The following is a 27,217-nucleotide window of genomic DNA, read 5'->3' as shown; positions in this document are numbered from 1 at the left end:
AAAATATTTTCAATTGACTTTATACACGTGATTAACTATGTTAAGTAAAGAGTTCAACAAATAATATGGAGAAAAAAAAAAGAAACTGTTCCTTGACAGTCAAAACAAGGGCTGTTCAAGTCATTGCTTCTCAAAGTGTCAATCTCACTTCTACAGACTGCCATTTAAGTGCTCTATTAGTTATCACAGATCAGGGAAAACATATGATATTTGTCCCTTTGGGACTGGCTTATTTCATTAAGTATGATGTGTTCCAGATTCATCCATTTTGTTACAAATGACTGGATTTCATTTTTCTTTACTACTGTGCAGTATTTCATAGAGTACATATTCCTTAACTTCTTTATCCAATCTTTAGTTGACGGGCATTTAGATTGATTCCATATCCTAGCTATTGTGAATAAAGCTGCAATAAATATGGGGGTGCAGATAACTCTTTTATTTGCTGGTTTCATTTCCTTTGGGTAAATTCCCAAGAGTAGGATGGCTGGGTCACATGATAGTCAGATTTCTGAGGTATCTCTAAACTGATTTCCATAGTGGTTTCACCAGTTTTCATTCCCACCAACAGTGGAATAGGGTACCTTTTTATCCCACATCCTTGTCAGCATTTGTTTGTTGATTTCTGTATGAAAGCCATTCTAGGTGAGGTAAGGTGAAACCCCATTGTGGTTATGATTTGCATTTCCCTGGTGGCTAGTGATCCTGAACATTTTTTCATGTGTCTGTTGGCCATCTGGATTTCTTCTTTTGAAAAATGTCTGTTTTAAGTCCTTTGCTCATTTCTTAACTGGATCACTTGTTTTGTTGTTGTGGAGTTTCTTGATCTCTTTATATATTCTGATTATTTATCCTTTATCAGTTCATAGTTTGCAAATAATTTCTCCCATTCTGTTGGTTGCCTCTTCACTTTCCTGAGTGCTTCTTTTGTAGTATAGAAGTTTCTCAATTTGGTATAATCTCATTAGTTAATTTTGGCTTTGATTGCCTGTGCCTCTGGGGTCTTTTCCAAGAACTCTTTGCCTATGCTGATATCTTGCAGGGTTTCCCAAATGTTTTCTAACTTGATTAATTCTGCTGTTTCCTTATTGACTTTCTGTCTGGTTGATCTGTCCATCACTGAAAGTGGGGTATTGAAATCCCCTATTAGTACTGTATTTGAGTCTATGTCTCCCTTTAGATCCCATAACATTTCTTCTAAATAGCCAGGTGCCCTGTAATTAGGTGCATATATGTTTATAATAGTTACATCTTCCTGTTGAATTGATCCCTAGTCAATTGCACAGTGTCCTTCTTTGTCTCTTTTAACAGTTTTTGTGTTAAAGTCTATTTTGTGAGATATTAGGATGGCTACACCAGCTCATTTTTGGTTTTTGTTAGCATGGGGTATCTTTTTCCATCCTTTCACTTTCACTCTGTGTGCATCTGTTGGTGAGATGTGCTTCTTGTAGGTAGTAAATAGATGAATTCTGTTTTTAATCTATTCAGCCAGTATGTATCTTTTAAATAGAGTTGAGGCCATTTACATTCAAGGTGACTAATGGCAAGTAATGACTTTGCCCTGCCATTTTTCCATAATTATTCCTATTTTTTGCTTTGGATTTCCTTTGTACTTTTACTGGGAGAGCTCCTTCCTTTACCTTCTTCTGTACAGATGACCATGTTTCTGTGTGCCGTACATCCTTAAGCATCTTCTGCAGGGCTGGACAGGTGGTGACAAATTCTTTCAATTTCTGTTTGTGATAGAAGGTCTTTATTTCACCTTCATTCATAAAAGAGAGCTTTGCATGGTATAGTATTCTGGGTTGACAGTTCTTTTCACTAATATATGGAATATATCTCACCATTCTCTCCTAGCCTGTAGGGTTTCTGATGAGAAGTCTGCTGTGAGTCTAATTGAAGATCCTCTTAAAGTAATCTGGCGTTTCTATCATTCACATTTTAGAATCTTTGTTTTACTTTGGATAATTTGATTACAGTGTGTCATGTGAAGATCTTCTCTGGTCATGTCTATTAGGAGTTCTATATGCTTCCTGTACTTGGATGTCCCTTTCTTTCTCCAAATTAGGGAATTTTCAGTTATTATTTCACTAAAAAAGGCCTTCTAATCCCTTCTCTCTTTTCACGCCTTCAGGAACTCCTAGAACCAATATGTTGGGTCATTTGATAGTATCCAATAGATTACCAACAGTGTTTTTTTAGTTTTCTAATTTCTTCTTCTTGTGCTTCATCTGACTGTATAAATTCCTGTGCTTAGTCTTCTATGTCTTATATTCTTTCTTCTGCTTCACCAATTCTGTTGTTAAGGCTTCCCACTGCATTTATTATTTATTCTATTGGATTCTTCATTTCTAAGATTTCATTTTGATTTCTTTTTAAGATCTCAATTTCATGGGAGAAATTTCCCTTCATGTCATGTATGGATTTCATCAGTCCATGCATTTGCTTCTGATAACTTCTAAGTAATCCTATGATCAAGTTTTTGAATTCCATTTCTGGCATTTCTTCCATCTCATCAGCTTCACAATCTAGTATTGGAGTGTTACGTTCTTTTGGGGGAATCATGTTGTCTTCCTTCTTGTTTTTTGAATTGGTACATTGGTCATTTAGCATTTGTGAAGATACTCATTTGTTGCTTCTTTGTTTTTCTGCTCTGGCGGTTTTTATCACTGGACAATGTGTGGATTAGTGGAGTCTCTGCTTTCAGGGAATACCTAGAGGCATGTTGTAGGTGTGGCCAAGAAGCTCTGTTCAGTGCTCCAGAGTGAAGGGTTGTGTCTGAGCTGACACACCCTGGCCTGTCATGGTAAATCTTTTTTTTTTTTTTTTTTTTTAAATCAGAGGGAGGTTTGTTCTTGTCCGCATAGCCACGGCTGAGCTCCTCTCCTCAAAGGAAACCAGTTCCTGGGCACTAGCCCCAGTGGGTATATTATTCATCCACTCTGCCACAAGGACCACACAAAGGATCTGTACAGTCCTCAGTGTCAGCTCAGACTCCCCAGTAATGTCCTTCGCAAGTAACCAGGGAGCTCCTATTGTGTGAAGCCTCCCATAATGACTGCTCAAAGTTCCTGCCACACCCTGAGTCTTTCCATGCAGCCTCGGTGGTCTCATAGTCCTGGCACACAAGCCTCCCACAGTCATGAGCACCCACTAGACTCAGAAGTCTCAAGCTGGCTGGTTGCTGGGTGCAGACATGAGCTGGTGCAGCTGTTAGGTATGTACCAGATGGGACCCGCTCTCTGTAAGCTTGTTACAGGATGCAGTTGCAGGGTAACTGGGGAGAAACATGCCTCCCCTTTTGTTTTTTCTCCTCTAGTTTGGCAAGTACACTATCCCCCACGGGGCTCCAAGCCTGATTCCCTCTAGGCTCTTCCTGCAGCTTTTACACCAGTGGCTTGGTCTGCTGTACTCTGGTCCCCTCACTCTCAATGCTGGTGTGGAGACTCTCGGCTGCTGGGGCCCTGAGTTGTATGCTGTCCTGGCCCTGCATCTAGATCTGCTGTCTCTCCAATCTGTGTAGAGTTTCTTCTGCTGTTTTCTTAACTCTTCCTTGAGTCTGTACCTTTTCCACATTTTTTAAACTATCTTCTAGACTAGAGCAGCAAGCTCCCTCCCTACTCTGCCATCTTAATCCAATCCCTCCTTTAATTCTCCCAAAAAACTTTCTAACATGTGCCCTTTTTCAGAAGAGAGTTGAGATTTGAGTATAGTTGCCAGAATGCCAGAAAGTTGAACAAACGTACAATACAAGGAATCAAAAGTATATAAAGCAATCAGAAAATTGGCAGTGGGGAAAGAGAGAAAACTACATAAAGTTGCCACTATCAATTTTTCCAAAGAACGGCCAGTACTACACAATGGGCCCTCCAACTCATTTCTTATTTGGCAAAAAAAGAAATTCTTCCTTTTCCTATTTTTTTTTTTAAGCTAGAGTATTCCACCAACTGGAAATATCTTAGCATGAATACATGGATATAAAACGGACTTTAAGAGCAATCTTCTCTAATGTGATCCCCAAAAGAAACCTGGAATAATAACCACAAAAATCTAACAGGCTGGCACTGTGGCTCACTAGGCTAATCCTCTGCCTGCGGTGCTGGCACACTGGGTTCTAGTCCAGTCGAGGTGCTGGATTCTGTCCCGATTACCCCTCTTCCAGTCCAGCTCTCTGCTGTGGCCCGGAAGTGCAGTGGAGGATGGCCCAAGTTCTTGGGCCCTGCACCCACATGGGAGACCAGGATAAGCACCTGGCTCCTGGCTTTGGATCAGCGCAGTGCGCTGGCCACAGCGCGCCGGCTACAGCGGCCATTAGAGTGTGAACCAACAGTAAAGGAAGACCTTTCTCTCTGTTTCTCTCTCTCTCTCTCACTGTCCACTCTGCCTGTCAAAAACAAAAACAAAACAAAAAACAAAATCTAACAAACCTGTTTACATGTAGGAGCATACTCAGCCTAGACATTTTAAGAATCAGAAGATTACACAAGTAATCACGAAAAAATTGTACTTTTCTTGTCACATTCTTATATTTTAAATAATTTTCATTTCATCCCAGAGGCTGCCACTCACTTTGAAATCAAAGGTGTAATTGGTGTAAGGCATCAAGTTATTTTCATAGGCGCTCTTAAGTTGGAAGCCATGTGTGATTCTCCCTTCTGAGCTTCCATTCTTTCCATTGCAGCTGAAGTTCATAAGACACTCATTGTACCTTAGTTCCTTGAAGTCTTTATGGTTGTCAGCTACTCCTCCATTGCTTAAATATTCCACAACACCTATTGAATTAGGAAACCAGGGACATTATCATTTAGCATATATCCTTCCACAAGATTTTATAGGCAAGACCTGTTACCAGGTGGATATAGTGGCTATATCAGGTTGAGTCATATTAAACTATCTTCTTTGTTCTTTTTTAAAAAAAATTTTTTTAAAAGCTAAATATAAGCAATTTGATATGATTCAATCGAATTGAAGAGTGTCTACTTTGGAGCAAAGTATCAGGATCACCCAGAAATATCCTCAGTTATCTTAGTGGTTCTTCATACTGAAGATGATTTCTTAGACCTGTATGGCATTCATCAGAAAGGTTTTGATTCTAAATGCCTTTTAAGTGTTATTTCAAATCAGTGCCTCTTTATTATTTCTCCCATTGAACATGGTCAACTGACAACTTTGGAAATATACAAATATAGCATATATAATAAAAATAATTTACAATGAAAGCAGATTTCTTTACCTTCAACATTTCAGCATCTGGTGTGAGACAGACAATATTTTGAACCTTAATTCTCTGGTTCTCATTTATAAGCCAGATATGCCACTTAGCCAAAAATGCTTTCATTGTCTAAAAATTGAAATAGCAATATCCAAAAATGTACACTGTTTCCACTATAGCCAACATGAAGAAAGTTCCACAACCTTTCTTATGATGATGATTAGTGAAAACTGTTACATCATCTCTTTTTATTTGTGATCAAAAATGACAACAAGACATAGTAAGTAATGAATGCAGTATCTGTGCTGTGGGTAAGGTCAAGTGGAGCTATCACTTAACATTTACTACCTGGTGGGAACTGTTCTAAGTGGCACATATAAACCTCACCAATAACTCCATGGGGTGAATAAAATTATTCCTTTATTAAACATGGGGAACTCAGTCGCAGATAGCACAGCTCATAAACAGCAGAACCAGGAGCCAGTCTTGACAGTCTGGCTCCAGAGTCGGTTCACTTATGCTATGCTGCCAAATGACAGCTAGTTTACTTAAATCAAATGAAATATGAGGAAAATTTGCACTTGAGAGCAATGCAACTTAAGGATTAGGAATGAAAGATGTAGTTAGGATGCCAACTGGGGTATTGAGGTTAAAGACAAAGATTTGTAAACAATGTTTTTTTTTTTTTTTAATATTCCAAGTGTAAAGGTTTGGTTATTTTTTTTTTTTGAGTGATTATTTTAAATAACTTTAAACAAACTGATAGTGACAATAAACCAAATTTAGAATATGCTTTGGGGCCGGCGCTGTGGCGCAGTGGGTTAATGCCCTGGCCTGAAGCACAGGCATCCCATATGGCTGTTGGTTCTAGTCCTGGTTGCTCCTCTTCCAATCCAGCTCTCTGCTATGGCCTGGGAAAGCAGTAGAAGATGGCCCAAGTCCTTGGGCCCCTGTACCCACATGAGAGACCCGGAAGAAGCTCCTGGCTTCGGATCGGCACAGCTCCAGCCATTGTGGCCATCTGGGGAGTGAACCAGCAGGTGGAAGAACTCTCTCTGTCTCTACCTCTCTCTATAACTCTGTCTTTCAAATAAATAAAATAGATATTAAAAAAAAAAAAAAAAGAAAATGCTTTGATAATAACAAGAGTAATAATTTAATGTTTTACATTTAGAATTTAACACCCAAAGGGCAGAACTGATTTTTACAAAGATCTAAAATAAGTTTAGCAGAGTTCAAAAAATTTTTTGATCATTCTTCTATACCTAATATCATTTAATGAATTCACTGAAAAGTTGCCAAGGTTACTCAACTAGATAGCCACCTATACTGAGTATTTTCTGGTTGCCCCTTCAGATCACTATTTTCCATTCGACTCTGTGCATTGGGAGGCTGATATTTACTCCATCAACTGCAAGGCCCTTCCCCATGAAAATTCTAGTTGGATTTGGTCAATGGGCAGCCTTGGGAGGAGACTGGAGGATAGGATCCAGGGGAAGTAGGAGTATACTCACACTTTCCCCAGCCAGATCCCTTCCAACTCGTTTGGCAAGGATTCTATCAGTCAATTCAAAGCTAATGCTCCTATAAAAAGACTCTCTCTACAGTAGTAACAAACTTTTCCATGTTCTTATTATGGCACTCAACAATTTGTTGCTGAGGTGGTAAAGAGACCCTAACTCTTAATGGCACAATATCGCATCAATCACTGCTTTGTATTCCTTAGTTCTGCCCACATCTTTGGAAATAGCTTCTTTATTAAACTTTTCTCAATTACCTCATGTCTCATTCCTGAGATTTTCACTGATACTTCCTAATTTAGAAGAGAAATTATCTACCCTAAAAGTTCTAGGAACTAGTTAGGGTTTGAACAAAGAGTGAAACCAAAATTAAAAGCAATGAGAAAATAATGTTATAAATACCTGAATCTGGCAATGAGTTAAGATCTGCACATAGCACCAGCGGGATAGAATTAGGATCTGTGGTTGGGCTGCCAGGCCTACTAGAAGCTTTCTCCAGAATGTTTTTAACCTCTGAGACAAACATCATGGTCTGGATGAGTTTCACATCAGAATACTCTGGGTCCCAATGCATGTGGGCATTTGCCACAATAAGCAGCTGTTTGTCTGCAGCATGAATTGGCTTCATACCTAAATTTAAGTATTACAAAAAACAGAAAAAGTTATATTTTATTTAAAGACAAGTCGTATCTTATGGTGCTTTCTCAATAGATCATTTTGTTGTTCTTTTCCATGAATTTATATCTTCTATTTTATATCATAAAGCTAGAAGTCAAGGTTCTGGGTATCTTAATATAGGAATTACTCTTCCAGATCAATTTAGCAAACTATAGCCTATGGTTAAATGTGGAATGCCACATGTTTTTGTACATCAAGTGGAAGCAAAGGACAATTTTAGATTTTTAGAGTTCTAAATCCCCACAAGCGACTGTGACAAAGAACATCTACGGCCCAAAAAGCCTAAAATACTTTCTATCTGGCCCACAGCAGAAAAAGTTTGCTGACCCCCCTACTCAATGTTGCATACAAGTCAGGAGTAACAATATGATATAGTCAACATTTGATCATAGTACTCTCATTTTCCTGAGTTCCTAGTTTAAACAAGTACTCTTATATCTCTCTCTTAAATATCTTAGATAATCTTAACTATGAAAGTAAATTAGTGAGGAAGTTTTCAGTTATGTGTGTTACTTAAGCCTTAATTTAAATCTGGCCTGCCTTCATTCACCAAGCATTTCTAGAGCACAACAGCAACAAGTCAGTAGAATAAAGAATAACATTATATTAACCTGTGCAAAACAAAATAAAGAAGTATATTTGCTACCCAAAATGACATCATAAACTGCATAATGTTATTTTTTAAATGAAAATTATGGAATATGTATTTGGCATAGCAGTTAAGATATTTGAGGGATGGACATTTGACACAGTAGTTGGTATGCCACTTGTAACAACAGCATCCCATATTGGAGTGCCTGGGCCATGGAGCACAACTCCCAATCCCAGATGCCTTCTAATGCATACCCTGGGAGGTGGCAGGTGATGGCTCAAGTACTTTGTGTCACTGGCAGCCCAGCTGGAAGACTCAGACTGAGTTTCAGTCTTTTGGCTTCAGGCTAGACCAACCCCAGCTATTTTAGGCATCTGGGGAGTGAACAAGAGGATGAACAGACACACACACACTCTCTCTCTGCCTTCCAAACAAAATTTTTTTAAAAAATGAGAATTAGGGAGTAGTTGGCTCAAAGTCTAATAAACATCTGGCTTTATTAATGACTACTTTCTATGATCCTGGACATCTTTTTGGTGCTTGGGTTCATTTGGAAAATGAGATATTACTCTAGAAAATGTCTAAGGTTGTTTCCCCCCACTAAAATTCTTTTATTTAAAAAAATTCTGTCAAAAATATTAACATGGTACTTTCCAAATAGTATATAGGATAATATGTTTAAAATTGAGACTGGTGTTATAGTGTAGCGATGCTAGCATCCTACATGGGTGCTGGTTCGTGTCTCAGCTGCTCCATTTCTGCTCCAGCTCCCTGCTAATGGTCTGGGAAAAGCAGCAGAAGTAGTCACTTTTAAAGCGATTTGATCATAAGCTAAACAGTTGAAGGGGGTAGGTGATGTTGAGCAGTGAGTAGTGGATTAGGCTGTCCCTTGGGATACCCACTTCCCATATTGGAGTGTTGCTCTGTGTCTCAGGACTTCTGTTTCCACTCCAGCTTCCTGGTAATGCATCCTGAGACACAGAAGATAATGGCAAGAATACTTAAGTCCCTGCCACCCAAACTGGAGACCTGATGGAGCTCACAATTTCAGACTGGCCAAGCCTTGGCTGTTACAGGCTAGGGAATGAACTAGCAGGTGGGAGACCAATCCATCAATCAATCAATTAAGCACTCTGTTTCTCTTGTAAATGAAAATAAACATTAAGAAAAAATAACTGGGGAGAGCGGCAAGATGGCGGAATAGGCAGGGAGCACACTATTAGTCCGGGAGAGAGACAGGTTATTATAAGTGGAGATACTGCAGGGTCAAGGAAGAGTAGGGGATGAAACAGCATAGGAAACTCTTCCGGAACTAGTGATTCACGGTGGACCTGCGTGGGGAGCGTGGGAGCCCGGGTTCGGGGCGCTGGCGGCGGACTCGGCGCGCCGGCGCTGGAGCGCGAGGTGAGCCGGTCCGCGCGAGGTGAACCGGTCCGCAGTAGCCTGAGGCGCCGGCGGGCAGGCGGAGGGAGGAGGCTAGAGGGAACGAGGCTTGAGGCTCCGTGGGGAGGGATTCGCCGGGCTGACTGGAGGAGAGAGAGGAAAGAAATAGAAAGGGGTGACTGATACGGATGCAGGTTTCTCTCCGCTCGCCTCTCGCGGGTGGGCGGGGCAGAGTGGGCGCCATTTTGGACGTACGTCATGGGCAGGGCGACCTCGGGTCTGCACCGGCCCTGAGCCTAGCAGAAAAACCTGACTCTGGGGGGAGGGGTGAAATAGCAGGAGATTGGCATCTAACTTGGCGGCCCAGTGGGAGATTGCAGGAGAGTTGGAGCCCACACTGAGGGCAGCAGAGATTCCCTGTGTGGTCCGTGGGAGGGAGCTTCCGATCTCTGGCTCCTGTGGGTATATCATTTGCCTGCTAACTACCTCCAATTACGTTCAGCTGTGCGGAATTACTTCCCTTTTGAATCAAAAAAAGAGGGAGAGATTTACCACACCTAACCTGGGAGTGTCATCTTTGACACACCCTCAATCCTGAGGAACCAAACACAGCTCTCAGTCCACACTCATCTCAAGCCTCTAAGGCTCCACTGAAAGCAGAAAGTCCACTTAATATAGAGCCATAGTGTAACAAGAAAAAACACCACAGTGAAGAAACCAAATATCTCCAACATGCCAAACAACAAACGCAAAAACCAAGCTAACAAGAACAAGGAAGACACTATGACACCCCCAAATGAAAAAGACACCCCAAGTCAAGATTATGAAGATGAGGAGATAGAAGAAATGCAAGAAGTAGATCTCAAAAAATTGATAAGAACATTAAGAAGTTCTCAAAAACAAATTCTTGAACTACAGAAATCTTTAATGGACAAGATAGAAAATCTCTCTCGTGAAAATGAAATATTAAGGAGGAATCAAAATGAAATGAAACAACTAGTGGAACAAGAAACTGTGATAGTGACGAGAAATCATAATGAAATGAAGAATTCAATAGATCAAATGACAAACACATTAGAGAGCCTTAAAAACAGAATGGACGAAGCAGAAGAGAGAATATCAGACTTAGAAGACAGAGAACAGGAAAGGAAACAATCAAATCAAAGAAAAGAAGAAGAAATCAGAAATCTAAGAAATACTGTCAGGAATCTACAGGATACTCTTAAAAAACCGAACATTCGGGTTCTAGGAGTACCTGAAGGCATGGAGAGGGAGAAAGGATTAGAAGGCCTTTTTAGTGAGATACTAGCAGAAAACTTCCCAGGTTTGGAGAAAGAGAGAGACATCCTAATACAGGAAGCTTATAGAACCCCTAATAAACATGACCAAAAGAGATCCTCACCACGACACGTCGTAATCAAACTCACCACAGTGAAACACAAAGAAAAGATCCTAAAATGTGCAAGAGAGAAACACCAGATTACTCTGAGGATCTCCAATTAGAATCACAGCTGACTTCTCTTCAGAAACCCTACAAGCCAGGAGAGAATGGCGAGACATAGCCCAGGTGCTAAGAGAGAAAAACTGCCAGCCCAGAATATTATATCCTGCAAAGCTCTCATTTATGAATGAAGGTGAAATAAAGACCTTTCACAGCAAACAGAAATTGAAAGAATTTGTCGCCACTCGTCCAGCCCTGCAAAAGATGCTTAAAGATGTGTTACATACAGAAACACAGAAACACGGTCACCAATATGAAAGAAGGTAAAGGTAGGAAACCTCAAACCAAAAGATCACAGGTATCTCAAACCATATATTAGAAAGTATCTTTGGCTAATGGCAGGGCAAAGTTACTCCTTCTCAATAGTCATTTTGAATGTTAATGGCTTGAACTGTCCAGTTAAAAGACACCGATTGGCTGATTGGGTTAAGGAACAAAACCCATCCTTTTGCTGCTTACAAGAAACCCATCTATCCAACAATGATCCATACAGGCTGAGAGTGAAAGGCTGGGAAAAGATATACCATGCCAACAGAAATGAAAAGAGAGCGGGAGTAGCCATCTTAATATCGGACAACATAAAGTTTACTACAAAAACTGTTAGGAGAGACAAAGAGGGGCACTATATAATGATTAAGGGATCCATTCAACAGAAAGATATAACGATTATCAATGTATATGCACCTAATTACAGGGCACCAGCTTATTTAAAAGACTTGTTAAGGGACTTAAAGGGAGACTTAGACCCCAACACAATAGTACTGGGGGACTTCAATACTCCACTCTCAGAGATAGACAGATCAACAGGACAGAAGATCAACAAGGAGACAGTAGATTTAAAGGACACTATAGCCCAAATGGATCTAACAGATATCTACAGAACATTTCATCCTACATCGAAGGACTTTACATTCTTCTCAGCAGTACATGGAACCCTCTCTAGGATTGACCACATACTAGGCCATAAAGCAAGTCTCAGCAAATTCAAAAGAATTAGAATCATACCATGCAGCTTCTCAGACCACAAAGGAATGAAATTGGAAATTGGCAACTCAGGAATCCCTAGAGCACGTGCAAACACATGGAGATTGAACAACATGCTCCTGAATGAACAATGGGTCATAGAAGAAATTAAAAGAGAAATCAAAAATTTTCTGGAAGTAAATGAGGATAACAGCACAACATACCAAAACCTATGGGATACAACAAAAGCAGTGTTAAGAGGAAAGTTTATAGCAATAGGTGCCTACATCAAGAAATTGGAAAGGCACCAAATAGAGGAGCTTTCAGGTCATCTCAAGGATCTAGAAAATCTGCAGCAAACCAAACCCAAACCCAGTAGGAGAAGAGAAATAATTAAAATCAGAGAAGAAATCAACAGGATTGAATCCAAAAAAACATTACAAAAAATCAGCCAAACGAGGAGCTGGTTTTTTGAAAAAATAAATAAAATTGACACCCCATTGGCCCAACTAACGAAAAAAAAGAAGAGAAAAGACCCAAATCAATAGGATCAGAGATGAAATGGGAAACGTAACAACAGACGCCACAGAAATAAAAAGAATCATCAGAAATTACTACAAGGACTTGTATGCCAGCAAACAGGGAAATCTATCAGAAATGGACAGATTCTTGGACACATACAACCTCCCTAAATTGAGCCAGGAAGACATAGAAAACCTAAACAGACCAATAACTGACACAGAAATTGAAACAGTAATAAAGGCCCTCCCAACAAAGAAAAGCCCAGGGCCAGATGGATTCACTGCTGAGTTCTACCAGACATTTAGAGAAGAACTAACTCCAATTCTTCTCAAACTATTCAGAGCAATCAAAAAAGAGGGAATCCTCCCAAATTCTTTCTATGAAGCCACCATCACCTTAATTCCTAAGCCAGAAAGAGACGCAACATTGAAAGAGAATTACAGACCAATATCCCTGATGAACATAGATGCAAAAATACTCAATAAAATTCTGGCCAATAGAATGCAACAACACATCAGAAAGATCATCCACCCAGACCAAGTGGGATTCATCCCCGGTATGCAGGGATGGTTCAACATTCGCAAAACAATCAACGTAATACACTACATTAACAGACTGCAGAAGAAAAACCATATGATTCTCTCAATAGACGCAGAGAAAGCATTTGATAAAATACAACACCCTTTCATGATGAAAACTCTAAGCAAACTGGGTATGGAAGGAACATTCCTTAATACAATCAAAGCAATATATGAAAAACCCACGGCCAACATCCTATTGAATGGGGAGAAGTTGGAAGCATTTCCACTGAAATCTGGTACCAGGCAGGGATGCCCTCTCTCACCACTGCTATTCAGTATAGTTCTGGAAGTTTTAGCCAGAGCTATTAGGCAAGAAAAAGAAATTAAAGGGATACAAATCGGGAAGGACGAACTCAAACTATCCCTCTTTGCAGATGATATGATTCTTTATTTAGGGGACCCAAAGAACTCTACTAAGAGCCTGCTGGAACTCATCGAAGAGTTTGGCAAAGTAGCAGGATATAAAATCAATGCACAAAAATCAACAGCCTTTGTATACACAGGCAATGCCACGGCTGAGGAAGAACTTCTGAAATCAATCCCATTCACAATAGCTACAAAAACAATCAAATACCTTGGAATAAACTTAACCAAAGACGTTAAAGATCTCTACAATGAAAACTACAAAACCTTACAGAAAGAAATAGAAGAGGATACCAAAAAATGGAGAAATCTTCCATGCTCATGGATTGGAAGAATCAATATCATCAAAATGTCTATTCTCCCAAAAGCAATTTATACATTCAATGCAATACCCATCAAGATCCCGAAGACCTTCTTCTCAGATCTGGAAAAAAAGATGCTGAAATTCATATGGAGACACAGAAGACCTCGAATAGCCAAAGCAATCCTGTACAACAAAAACAAAGCCGGAGGCATCACAATACCAGATTTCAGGACATACTACAGGGCAGTTGTTATCAAAACAGCATGGTACTGGTACAGAAACAGATGGATAGACCAATGGAACAGAATAGAAATACCAGAGATGAACCCAAACATCTACAGCCAACTTATATTTGACCAAAGATCCAAATCTAATCCCTGGAATAAGGACAGTCTATTCAATAAATGGTGCTGGGAAAATTGGATTTCCACATGCAGAAGCTTGAAGCAAGACCCATACCTTTCACCTTACACAAAAATTCACTCAACATGGATTAAAGACTTAAATCTACGACCCGAAACCATCAAATTATTAGAGAGCATTGGAGAAACCCTGCAAGATATAGGCACAGGCAAAGACTTCCTGGAAAATACTCCAACAGCACAGGCAGTCAAAACCAAAATTAACATTTGGGATTGCATCAAATTGAGAAGCTTCTGTACCTCGAAAGAAACAGTCAGGAAAGTGAAGAGGCAACCAACAGAATGGGAAAAAATATTCGCAAACTATACTACAGATAAAGGATTGATAACCAGAATCTACAAAGAAATCAAGAAAAACCACAACAACAAAACAAACAACCCACTTAAGAGATGGGCCAAGGACCTCAATAGACATTTTTCGAAAGAGGAAATCCAAATGGCCAACAGACACATGAAAAAATGTTCAAGATCACTAGCAATCAGAGAAATGCAAATCAAAACCACAATGAGGTTCCATCTCACCCCGGTGAGAATAGCTCACATTCAGAAATCTACCAACAACAGATGCTGGAGAGGATGTGGGGAAAAAGGGACACTAACCCACTGTTGGTGGGAATGCAAACTGGTTAAGCCACTATGGAAGTCTGTCTGGAGATTCCTCAGAAACCTGAACATAACCCTACCATACAACCCAGCCATCCCACTCCTTGGAATTTACCCAAAGGAAATTAATTTGGCAAATAAAAAAGCCATCTGCACATTAATGTTTATTGCAGCTCAATTCACAATAGCTAAGACCTGGAACCAACCCAAATGCCCATCAACAGTAGACTGGATAAAGAAATTATGGGACATGTACTCCATAGAATACTATACAGCAGTAAGAAACAACGAAACCCAGTCATTTGCAACAAGATGGAGCAATCTGGAAAACATCATGCTGAGTGAATTAAGCCAGTCCCAAAGAGAAAAATATCATTTGTTTTCCCTGATCGGTGACAACTGAGCGCCAAAGAGGAAACCTGTTAAGTGAAATGGACACTATAAGCAACAATGAACTGATCAGCTCCTGTCCTGACTTTAGATGTACAATGTAATACTTTATCCTTTTTAGTATTTGTTGTTGTTGTTGTTCTAGTACTATTGGTTGAACTCAGTAATTAACACACAATTATTCTTAGGTGTTTAAATTTTAACTGAAAAGTGATCCCTGTTAAATCTAAGAGTGGAAAAAGAGAGGGAGGAGGTGAACAATTAGGAACATGCTCAATCGGACTGGCCGCAAATGGTGGAGTTAGAAATGTGCCAGGGGATTCCAACACAATCCCATCAAGATGGCATGTACCAATGCCATCGCACTAGTCCAAGTGATCAATTTCAGCTCACAATTGATAGCTCTGATAGGTCTAAGAGTCAAAGGGATCACACAAACAAGACAAGTATCTGCTAATACTAACTGATAGAATCAAAAAGGGAGAGAAAGATCCAACATGGGAAGCAGGATACACAGCAGACTCATAGAATGGCAGATGTCCTAAACAACACTCTGGCCTCAGAATCAGCCCTCAAGGCATTCAGATCTGGCTGAAGAGCCCATGAGGGTATAGCAGGCATGGAAAGCCAAGATATCATGGAAAAAAAAAAAAAAAGACCTAAATGAATGATCTCTGTGAGTGAGATCCCAGTGGAAAGAATGGGGCCATCAAAGAAGGAGGTACCCTTCTCCGAAGGGAGGAGAGAACTTCCACTTTGACTATGACCCTATCGGAATAAGATCAAAGTCAGCGAACTCTAAAGGCTTCCATAGCCCTGGCAACTCATGACTAGAGCCTAGGGAGATTACTGACGCCATGAACAGGAGTGTCAAATTGTTAAGTCAGCAACAGGAGTCACTGTGTACTTACATCCCATGTGGGATCTGTCCCTAATGTGTCGTCTAAAGCGAAGTGATGCTATAACTAGTACTGAAACAGTATTTTTATACTTTGAGTTTCTGTGTGGGCACAAACTGATGAGGTCTTTACTAATTATATACTGAAGTGATCTTCTGTATATAAAGAGAATTGGAAATGAAAAAAAAAAACAACCTGGTGTTAAAATGGAAATGGCATAGAAAATTAATTAATTTGAAAAAAAAATTATGTAGGATCTCTGTCTTTAATGTGCTGTACATTGCTATTTAATGCTATAATTAGTAATCCAATGGTAGTTTTTTCACTTGATGTTGCTATATGGGCAAAATGTTGAAATCTTTACCTAATATATACTAAACTGATCTTCTGTATACAAAGAGAATTGAAAATGAATCTTTACATGAATGGAAGGGGAAAGGGAGCGGGAAAGGGGAGGGTTGCGGGCGGGAGGGAAGTTATGGGAGGGGGGAAGCCATTGTAACCCATAAGCTATACTTTGGAAATTTATATTCATTAAATAAAAGTTTAAAAAAAAAAAAAGAAAAGAAAAAATAACTGTAACCCAAATGTTTTAAGGTGTCTTCTTTTCTTACAACTTTATGGTGTCACTTTTGGTCATTAACTAAATGTTCATTGTATTAAATATGTACAAATTTGCCTCTTCAAGGAGACATAAGCACTTTACTAAATTTCCCTCCAGGAGCACAAGAGATACATATTTCAGAAAGCAGAAGTATCTACAATACAATGTAGAATTAATCTTCTGGAAATTTGGAGGAAAACTCCAAAAGTATAAAAGAGAAAAACAGAATTGGAAAAGATATAAAAGTAGGCAAAAACAGAAAGATAAAGCAGAAAGAAAACTAGAAATCCATGAAAGACCAACTGTATTTGATGAAGGGTAAGCTATAGGATGGTAAGAAAAGGAAGCATGATTTACATGCATGAATAATTCAAATCAATACTCAAGGCAAAAGTCTTTTCTTCTGTAAAAACTAAGGAGGTGGGGAACCCCTAATGTGGTCTTACCCCCTTCTTGCTCTTGCTTAAAATATACTAATAAATGATGAAATTTTCAAAGGCAAGCAAAAGGGTTTTTTTAAACTTTGAATAATGTAAAGTATATAATGAGGTTTTTACTCTGAAGGAGGCTATAAATAATCTAACACTCTGAAGTACTGTAGATAAAAGATTCTGCTCTTACAATAACCAAGGTATAACAAAGTAATTAGAGAAGACATGTCAAGCACTTAACCTTAAAGACAAAAGATTCACACTCAAAAAGCCAAAAATATGGTTCAAAAGAGAATAAGTCATCCCAATTCATCATCTAAATTCAGCACAACCAAAACATTCCCTATTTCAAAGAATCTTTTGGAAATAATAGTATATTAAAAAGACTTCACACAGATTACCTGGAAGGAAGAAAAACACTGACAGAGGCCATAGAATATCCCAAGAAACGTGATGTTTTACAGATTTAGTACTATTTTCCAATCCATCTCCTTTAACTATCCTCAGAAAACACGAAAATAACTTTGCCATAAATAACAGCAAGATTCTCTTCATTTGCTTTGAGCTAAGAAAACTTGAGATAGTGTTATTTTTAGTAAGAACATGTTAACTTGTACTCACCTGCTCCAAATAGTTCCTTGTGGACCTCTAATACCACAGCAACACCAATGTTATCTTTTGTCATCACTCTGTTTAGCATAGCTTCGGATCCATCTGAATTAGCCATTGCCACTTGGTTAAATTCCACTGTATGCTTTTGCACCAATGTAAATCTAAAAGGTAAAATGCATCATTGCAATTTTAGGTACTTAGACTATCACGCTAAAAGACATCAAATAAAGGGGCTTAAGTTATAGATATTATCCACTGTCTCCTTTTCATTTTGTAGCTGCTCGTGTGCATGTGATATGGTTTTGGCTAATAAAACCCAAGAAATACGATTTCTCCAAAAAAATAACACATCCGAGGCCCCACCTAGCAAAGAACATACATGTTCCATTATCCTTTTACACCTTTGCCCCTTCTAGCTAGTGCATAGAGAAAGAACAACAATCTTGTGCCCATGTAGTAAGATGGAGGAAGGCAAAAGCCAACCTTCTATGGATGGGAAAACAGCTAAACCAGCCCTGGACCACCTATTTCTAGATTTCTTGTGCAAAAAAAAATTACTCTTCCCCTACTTGTTTCATCTGCTGTTGGAATTTTCTGGTATTTAAAAGTGCACACAATCTTAACTTGAGCCAGCAAGTTAATGAGAAAGAACAGAATAAAATGTACCTAACCTACTTGGGAGTTTTATTCATACTACATCAAGATATTTGGCAACAAAAATACAGGGATATACATAAATGTTCAGAAAAACAGATTCTGTGTGATGATGAAATAACTCTTCCTGTGATGACAGCTTCTGTGCTAACAGCATTTTCTTTTCTTACTGGCAAATTATTAAATATAGTAGAGTTGCTGAATTTAGTAGACTTACTCTACTGCTGACATTTCATAGACGTATGGGGGCAGGCAGCTGACCCAGTGGTTAAGATACCTATGTTCCATACTGGAGTGCCTGAGTTCCACACTTGCCTTTGGCTATTAACTCCAACTTCTGGTTAATGCAGACCCTACAAGGCAGCAGTAAAGACTCGAGTAATTGGGTTCAGGGCCCACATTGTAACACAGCGTGTGAAGCCACTGCCCGCCCAACCGGGAGACCAGGACGGAGTTCCAGGCTCCTTGCTTCAGTCTGCCCCAGCAGACCACTGTGGTCATTTGGAGCATGAACCAGCAGATGGAAGATATCTCCCTCTCACCCTCTCTCTCTGTAATCTGCTTTTCAAATTAAAAATAAAAAAGGTAACTGGATTCCTACCATCCATTAAGAGACATAGACTGAATTCCTGACTCCTAACTTCAGACTAGCTCAGCCCAGGGTGTCACAGACATTTGGTGAGTGAACCAGCTCGAGAGCTTGCTATCTCTCTTTCAATTGGGGCGGGGGTGGGGGGTGGGGGGTGTAGGACTAATACCAATATGGCCTTAACTCATTTAACTTCTTCCTGCCTAATTTTAATAATGTTGTGAAATATATAAATTATCAAAACCTACTAAATATACTTTTCACTACACTGTTAAGTGGAGAGAAGACATCTTTACTCCTGTGAAAGCCCCACTGCCCCACCTTCCTCCTAGCTTTGAGAGAGACACATGGCAGCTAGTGTTGTGGTACAGCAAATTGAGCTGCCACCTGTCAAACAGGCATCCCATATGAGCGCAAGTTTGTGTCCTGGCTTGCCCACTTCCAATCCCGCTCTCTGCTAATGCGCCTGGGAAAGCAGCAGAAGTTGGCCCAAGTGCTTAGATCCCTGCACCCATGTAAGAGATCTAGATGAAGCTCTTGGATTTGGCCTGGACCAGCCTGGCCACTGTAACCATTTCAGGAGTGAAGCAGCAGATGGAAGATCTATTTCTCTCTCTTTCTTTCTTTCTCTCTCTCTTTCTTTCTCTTTCTCTCTCTCTCTCTCTCTCTCTTTCTCTCTCTCTCTCAGGCTGGGAAAGAAATCAAAGGGTATGAAATTATGCTGGAAATGAAAGGAACAACTAAGTGTTGTAAGCAAGCAAATACTGTTAATAGTTTTTCAAGATCATACAAGCTATTTGTGGAGAACAGATTACACAGGTCAAAATAGAACTCAGAGCCCAATTAGAAAGATTTTGAAGTTTAGAGAAATCATGGTGGCCTGGTATAAGGCAAGAGAAACAAGAAAAAACAAATTCAAAATATGCTCCAGACAAGAGTGACCATCCTCCATATCAGACTTCTGCAAACATTTTTTTAAGATTTATTTATTTATTTATTTATTTGAAAGTCAGAGTTACAGAGAGAGAGAGAGAAACAGAGATCTTTCATCTGCTGGTTCACTCCCCAAATGACTGCAACAGCCAGGGCTGGGCCAGGCTGAAGCCTAGAAGCCAGAAGCCAGGATCTTCCTCCAGGTCTCCCACGTGGGTGCAGGGGCCCAAGGACTTAAGCATTCTTGGCTGCTTTCCCAGGTAACATCAGCAGGGAGCTGGACTGGAGTGGAGCACCCGGGACTCAAACTAGCAACCATACAGGATCCTGACATCGTAGGCGGCAGCTTAACCTGCTATGACACAACGTGGGCCCCCTTCAAACAGTTTCTAGTCAGACTCTCATATATGAAACAGATAAAAAGCAGTATTAAGTTAAAACAAACTTAATTACTGGAAACAGCCTGTTTTGATGAGTATACAAACTTGAAAAGAGAGGATACAGATGACACAATAGTCAGCTGACTTCTCTATTTTGACTTGGTTACAAAGTATTAATAAAAAAAAATCCTGATTCACAAAGATACACAGATGTTAAGTCAATTAAGCTTTGTTAAGTCAACAACAGGAGTCACTGTGCACTTATTCCCCATGTAGGATCTCTGTCCTTAATGTGTTGTACAATGTGAATCAATGCTATACCTAGTACTCAAACAGTACTTTTTTTTTTAACTTTTATTTAATGAATATAAATTTCCAAAGTACAGCTTATGGATTACAATGGCTCCCCCCCCCCTGATAACTTCCCTCCCACCCACAACCCTCCCCTTTCCCACTCTCTCTCCCCTTCCATTCACATCAAGATTCATTTTCAATTCTCTTTATATACAGAAGATCAGTTTAGTATATATTAAGCAAAGATTTCAACAGTTTGCCCCCATATAGCAACACAAAGTGAAAAATACTGTTGGAGTACTAGTTATAGCATTAAATAACAGTGTACAGCACATTAAAGACAGAGATCCTACATGATATTTTTTAAAAATTAATTAATTTTCTATACAATTTCCAATTTAACACCAGGTTTTTTTTTTTTTCATTTTCAATTATCTTTATATACAGAGGATCAATTCAGTATATACTAAGTAAAGCTTTCATCAGTTTGCACCCACACAGAAACACAAAGTGTAAAATACTGTTTCAGTACTAGTTAAAGCATCACTGCACATTAGACAACACATTAAGGACAGATCCCACATGAGATGTAAGTACACAGTGAATCCTGTTGTTGACTTAACAATTTGACACTCTTGTTTATGGCGTCAGTAATCTCCCTAGGCTCTAGTCATGAGTTGCCAAGGCTATGGAAGCCTTTAGGGTTCGCCGACTTCGATCTTATTCTGATAGGGTCATAGTCAAAGCGGAAGTTCTCTCCTCCCTTCAGAGAAAGGTACCTCCATCTTTGATGGCCCCGTTCTTTCCACTGGGATCTCACTCGCAGAGATCTTTCATTTAGGTCTTTTTTTTTTTCCCCCAGGGTGCCTTGGCTTTCCATGCCTACAATACTCTCATGGGCTCTTCAGCCAGATCCGAATGCCTTAAGGGCTGATTCTGAGGCCAGAGTGCTATTTAGGACATCTGCCATTCTATGAGTCTGCTGTGTATCCTGCTTCCCATGTTGGATCGTTCTCTCCCTTTTTGATTCTATCAGTTAGTATTAGCAGACACTAGTCTTGTTTGTGTGATCCCTCTCAAACAGTACTTTACACTTTGTGTTTCTGTGTGGGTGCAAACTGTTGAAATCTTTACTTAATATATACTAAATTGATCTTCTGTATATAAAGATAATTGAAAATAAATCTTGAGGTGAATGGAATGGGAGAGGGAGAGGGAGATGAGAGGGTTGCGGGTGGGAGGGAAGTTATTGGGGGGGGGGGGGAGCCACTGTAATCCATAAGCTTTTTTCTGGAAATTCTTACTTGTTAAATAAAAATTTTTAAAAAGTTGATTAAGCAGCACTTCAGAAACATATCAGTGATTCCCAAAGTACTAAAATTTGGTATTTGTAATATTAGAGTACATGTTGTTTTTAAATTACAGTTAAGAACTGCATTTATTTTTTGAGATATCTTATAAATATTCATAGAACTTATAATGTTTATTTATAACAACACAGAGTTCCACAGGAATGTTAAAAATCCTGCTTTAATAGCAATATTTTTAATAAAAGGATAGTTTTCTACCAAAGCCAGGTCATTATTTTTGGGGAAAAAAGAGAAGAGTGGGAATCCAATTATTGGAAATCTCTTTCTTAATGAAAATTTGCTTTCCTCTAACTGATTTCTACTAAATCTAGCTCTAGATCTTTTAATTAAAGGGATATAAAATAAATTTCTCTTCCATACATTACCATCTTAAATATCCACCAATAAATGGCAAGTTCTTGCTGCATATTCAGTATTACATGCTATAAAATGTTCTTTGGTCTATTCAAATAATCATGGGAGTGCCAGAAAATAATTAGAAAAGACAATATTAGAGACAGGGATAAACAAGGGGAAAAAATTATCACGACCCTATATTTGTACAGTTCTTTTAATCACTGAAAGCACTCCACCTATAATAGAAACTAGCATGAGAAAAGAGATAGAAATTTTATAAAAGGCCATTTTGGAATAATATTGTACCTTTTGAATGCCCTCTTTCCAAGCACAAAACCACCTATAATCACACAGAAAGGAAAAGGAAGACTGTGGCCTTTCCCGGAAGCAGGTTATCAAATGAGGTAATACAGGAACAACCAAGTACCATGATAACCTAAGTCCCCAATCCTATGACAATAACTGCCTCTTCACAGTGTAATGGTCACACTATTCTAAATTGCTGTTCTCATCTTTCCCTTTCTCATTGATTTGAAAATAAAGCATGATCACACAATCAGAACTGCTAACATCAGGAACAGCAAGTAAGTCTAGTAACCAGGTCTGGTTTCAACTTCATTTTTTTCTCATTTTAGACTTCTTCAAGTTTTGTATCTGGTTCCACGATCTCATTTCTAATAGTAAAGGCTATAGGACAAATACATGGCAAAAAGAAATTTAAATTCTAGGCCTAAAACATTTACAACTCAGATTCTATGCACAAATTTTATGTATAATTAAAATACAAACATACATACATGTATGTATGTTTATATTTTATTAAATGCCTTGAATTATAGATAATACTTAAGATAAAGACAAAGCAAAAGCTGATTTCTAGCATTTTATCAATCAAAATCCTATTTTCTGGTGTATCTAGCAAAAAAATGTTCCTAGGGATAACCAAAAGTTACTACCAAATCTTGAAGTATCTCTGATTGCCCAAATAGTAAATTAACCTAGAATAATATGACTTAAAGAATATTGTAGGAACTGGTGTTGTGGTGCTACGAGTTTAGCAGCACCAGTTCAAGTCCCAGCAGCTCTGCTTCTGATTTCAGCTCCCTGCCTGGAAAAGCAGTAGATGATAGCCCAATTCCATGGGCCCCTGCCACTCATGTGAGAGACCCGGATGGAGTTCCATGCTCCTAACTTGGGCATGGCGCACCCCCAGCTACTGTGGCCTTTTGGGGAGTGACCTAGAGGACAGAAGGTCTCTTTCTGTATCTCCATCACTCTCCCTTTAAAATAAATTAGTAATACATTGCACTGCTTTCTAATTCTCTGAATATTGGTAATCTTTGTCCTAGCTTTTATTAAGAAATACTTTTATCTTCATCAATGAAAATCAGGAATTATCAAACATTCTGGCTTTAAAAAAGACTGAGAAAAAACAAGGAGAAAGTCAAAGCATTCTTCTAAAACCATCTTTTTGCTCTGTTAGTTTTGTAAACCACACAAAAAGTTTATCTTACAAGGTAAGAATATATACAAATTAAGAAATGGGTCCAGATAGGATAAATGACTCATTTAAGATTATACAGCTAGGACCGGCGCCGTGGCTCACTTGGTTAATCTTTCACCTGCGGTGCTGGTATCCCATATGGGCGCCGGGTTCTAGTCCCGGTTCTCCTCTTCCAGGCCAGCTCTCTGCTGTGGCCCAGGAGGGCAGTGGAGGATGGCCCAAGTGCTTGGGCGCCTGCACCCACATGGGAGACCAGGAAAAAGCACCTGGCTTCTGGCTTCAGATCAGCGCAGCGCTGGCTATAGCAGCCATTTTGGGGGTGAACCAATGGAAGGAAGACCTTTGTCTCTCTCTCTCTCACTATCTATATCTGTACCTATCATATTTAAAAAAAAAAAAAAAAAGATTATACAGCTAAATAAACGTGAAGGAGAAACACCTCGTTTCAAAAACTCAGTCTTTTCACTATATTATCTCGCCAATCTAAAGTAACACTGAAGACAGGGTAATGTACTTAATGTTAAATTCCAAATAGTTTAGCATAGGATACTGTGATAGAAAGTGTTGGATAAATATTTGGTACTAGGAAAGATGGTTTTAATCTATCACAGGAGGTATAGTCCTGCCATTTCCAGAAAGAAGAAGCTCAGAGGAGGTACAATGTAATAGTTGTCACACTCAAAATCTTGAATGTTGCTGGGTCTATGTTACTATTTAGGAACAAAGAGTTGAAGAAAGAAGGGAAAAAAAGAATGCATCTCATTATTTCCTTTGTACTCATTTCTTAACTATTTCACAGCATTTTTAGTAATTCATTACAAATATCCAAAGTTTAAGGCTTCCAAGACAAGTTTCATAATTTCAAAATCTTAACCACATCTAGTAAACTTAAGGAATTTTAGATTTTTTCCTCTGAAAACTGTGAGGGAAATGATAAAGTCCCCCATATTATCTTCCAAGAAACAATGGTACATCAAAATAATTTGTTGTTAGTTGTCTAAATGATATTAGTACTTTTTAAAAATATATGCATATATTTTATTTTGTTTAAGGAATACAACTTCATGCATTTAATATATACAAATTTGGGAACATGGTGATTCTTCCTCCTCTCCTTCCCTCCCAAATAGTTTAGCATTGGATATTCTCCTCCTTGCTTTCCAATTTACAGAGATCAATTTTCAGTTAATTTTAACTCATAAGATTAACCCTACACTATTTTCTTAAATTTAGGTTGAAGTGTTTCAAAGCTAATTTCTGTATGAACAATAGGTAGCAAATGTCCAATTAAAGGCAATTTTCCTGACTGAAGTACAAAGTAACACTGAAAGCTCAAATAAGAAGCTTAAGGTTCAGTTTATTACAGTGACTAAAAGTATGGACTGTGAAGTCAGACTAACAAGTAACCTTGGGCAAATTACTGAGCCTGTCTATGCCATGATTTCTCCATCTATAAAAATTATGCAATAGCTGTATACCTACTCATTAAGAGTATCTTCTAAAATTAAGTAAGACAATCCATATAACTAGAGAAGATCTGATATGTGGTAAACACTATGAAAGTAACAACATTTGTTATTGTTAAGAGTTACAAAAAATACCAAAACACTAGAAAAATTTAGTATATTCTGACCTCAATTACTATAGGGATATGCCCTAAATATCAACCAGAATGAGAATAACATCTAATGAAAATCCGTGGAAAGGACAGGAAAATAGGCACAGATAAATGGGAAGTAGACCAAATCTCTTACAAATTCACTAAACTTCTTTAACTTAGAATAATATGCCATGCAAGTAATACAGCTGTATCCACAAAAAGTGACTGAATTTGTTATAATAGGTAATAATCAGGGAGAAAATGTATATGCTTACCCTGCAGGTTTATGCTAACCAGGTAGATGAAGCAGATGATTATCTATCTTATGTATCAAATGCAAATTATCAACCATGGGATTTAACCTCTATCAAACTTTACATATTTCAATTGTAGTTATCTTATATGGCTACCTTTTCCTACTTGATTTGAGCTTTCAATGACATTAGAAACTGTGTTTCCTTTGTGTCTATTGTATCTGGCATTGGACTTGAGACAAAACAAATGCTCAGTAAGCATTTAATAAATGAACAAGTAAATCAAGTTTGAAATGTTAATTGAAAACAATGAAAAAGTTTATAAGATGAATAATTCTGAAAAAAGAACAACTATAAAAAATCCAATTTCATATTGATAATCATAAAAGGTAACAGTTTTTTACATAAAAAATTTTACTTTATGAAAATATATTCTGAAACACAATTTTAAGACCATATTCAAGTCTCAGAAATTTTATGTTATTTGGCAATAAAGATATATAGAATACTAAGCATCCTTGTTTCCAAAACATGGCCTAAGAAATAAATCATTAACAACAGTTTTTTAAATTGTACAACCCTTGCTTTCTAGCTTTTTGTTATTTTAAAGGGTCAAACCAAAGACAAGTTTAGATGTGTGATGATTAAGAGAAGTAAGTTTCGACTTTTGTGCTTTGTTTACTAAACTCACTTTTCTGTTTTGAAGAATATTGCACAACCATCCACATGCTTTCTTTCCTGCTCAGACATGATTTTGGCACGTGACTTTGGAGAAAAAAATCCATCATATCCACGCTCCTTCAATGCTGGCAGAAAGAGAGTGAAGTATTGCTCTGTTTCCACTTCCTGAGATGAAAGAAAAGTTATCATCTACATGACAGTGTATAACTTCGGTTAAGACATTAAAATGTTCAGCATTATCAGTAGGCTTGATTAAATTAAAACAGTTCACATGGCAGGTGACCATCTTACCTTGCTGCTAGCAACTGCCATTGACTATGCTAACTCCTTAAACATGAGGAAAACAGAAGAGTGACCTGAATGCCTCATGCTTACACAGGTGGTTAGCAGCTGGAGCAAGATTACAACCTGGGTCTCCTGACTCCATTCCACTATACTTTCCCCAAAACAAATAAGTAAATTTAGTGTATGACCAATAAGGTAGAAGGGAACAGTAAATTTGATATATAAAAAGGTATATTTTAAAATTATTTATTCTGCTGAATCATGGTGAAAAGGAATGATATCCCAGAATGAGAAAAACAGATCAATTAAAAAATTCTACTTTAACATATTTTTAGGGAGTTGTCAATCATTATTTGTTCTCTGCTAATAATTTATCCCTTGTCCCTTAAATATTTTTAACAAATTTCAAAATGAAATAATCAAATACAAAGATAATGATGTATATAAATGCTCAAAACAGCATAATTTGGAAAAAGCAAAACACCATAAAAATTAAATTTCTAACAGTATGGAAAAGGCTATATTAATAAATATATATTCACATATTAATGTGTTTTTAAGAATTTTAGTAACATGAATAGTACATTAAAAACAATTGTAACAAAAAAGAAAATATACCAACATTAAGGTCTCAATTTTATCTTGAAAATATGTCTGTAAATAAATTCGTAAGTGAATACAAAGAAAATATGCAGAAAACACTCCAGATGTTTTGACAGAGCAATTATCTTTGAGACAAGGAATGAGATTTTTTTTA

At 38.2% G+C, this 27,217-nt stretch overlaps 1 protein-coding gene across 4 annotated transcripts in view; it reads right to left on the bottom strand.

Moving 5' to 3' along the window:
• The window catches only part of CNOT6L (CCR4-NOT transcription complex subunit 6 like), a 116,076-nt gene that overhangs the window by 7,829 nt on the left and 81,030 nt on the right, over positions 1–27,217 (bottom strand). For all 4 annotated transcript variants that reach the window (XM_062198622.1, XM_062198620.1, XM_062198621.1 and 1 more), the window contains 4 exons: positions 26,186–26,340; positions 17,590–17,741; positions 7,135–7,362; positions 4,570–4,772 (listed from right to left, as the gene is read on the bottom strand). In XM_062198622.1, coding sequence (XP_062054606.1) covers positions 4,570–4,772; positions 7,135–7,362; positions 17,590–17,741; positions 26,186–26,340 — 738 coding nt within the window. The remainder of the gene's footprint in view (positions 1–4,569; positions 4,773–7,134; positions 7,363–17,589; positions 17,742–26,185; positions 26,341–27,217) is intronic.

The sequence above is a fragment of the Lepus europaeus genome, chromosome 8 (genome assembly GCF_033115175.1).
Source record: "Lepus europaeus isolate LE1 chromosome 8, mLepTim1.pri, whole genome shotgun sequence".
Lineage (NCBI taxonomy): Eukaryota > Metazoa > Chordata > Mammalia > Lagomorpha > Leporidae > Lepus > Lepus europaeus.
This window is presented reverse-complemented; position numbering and strand designations above follow the sequence as displayed.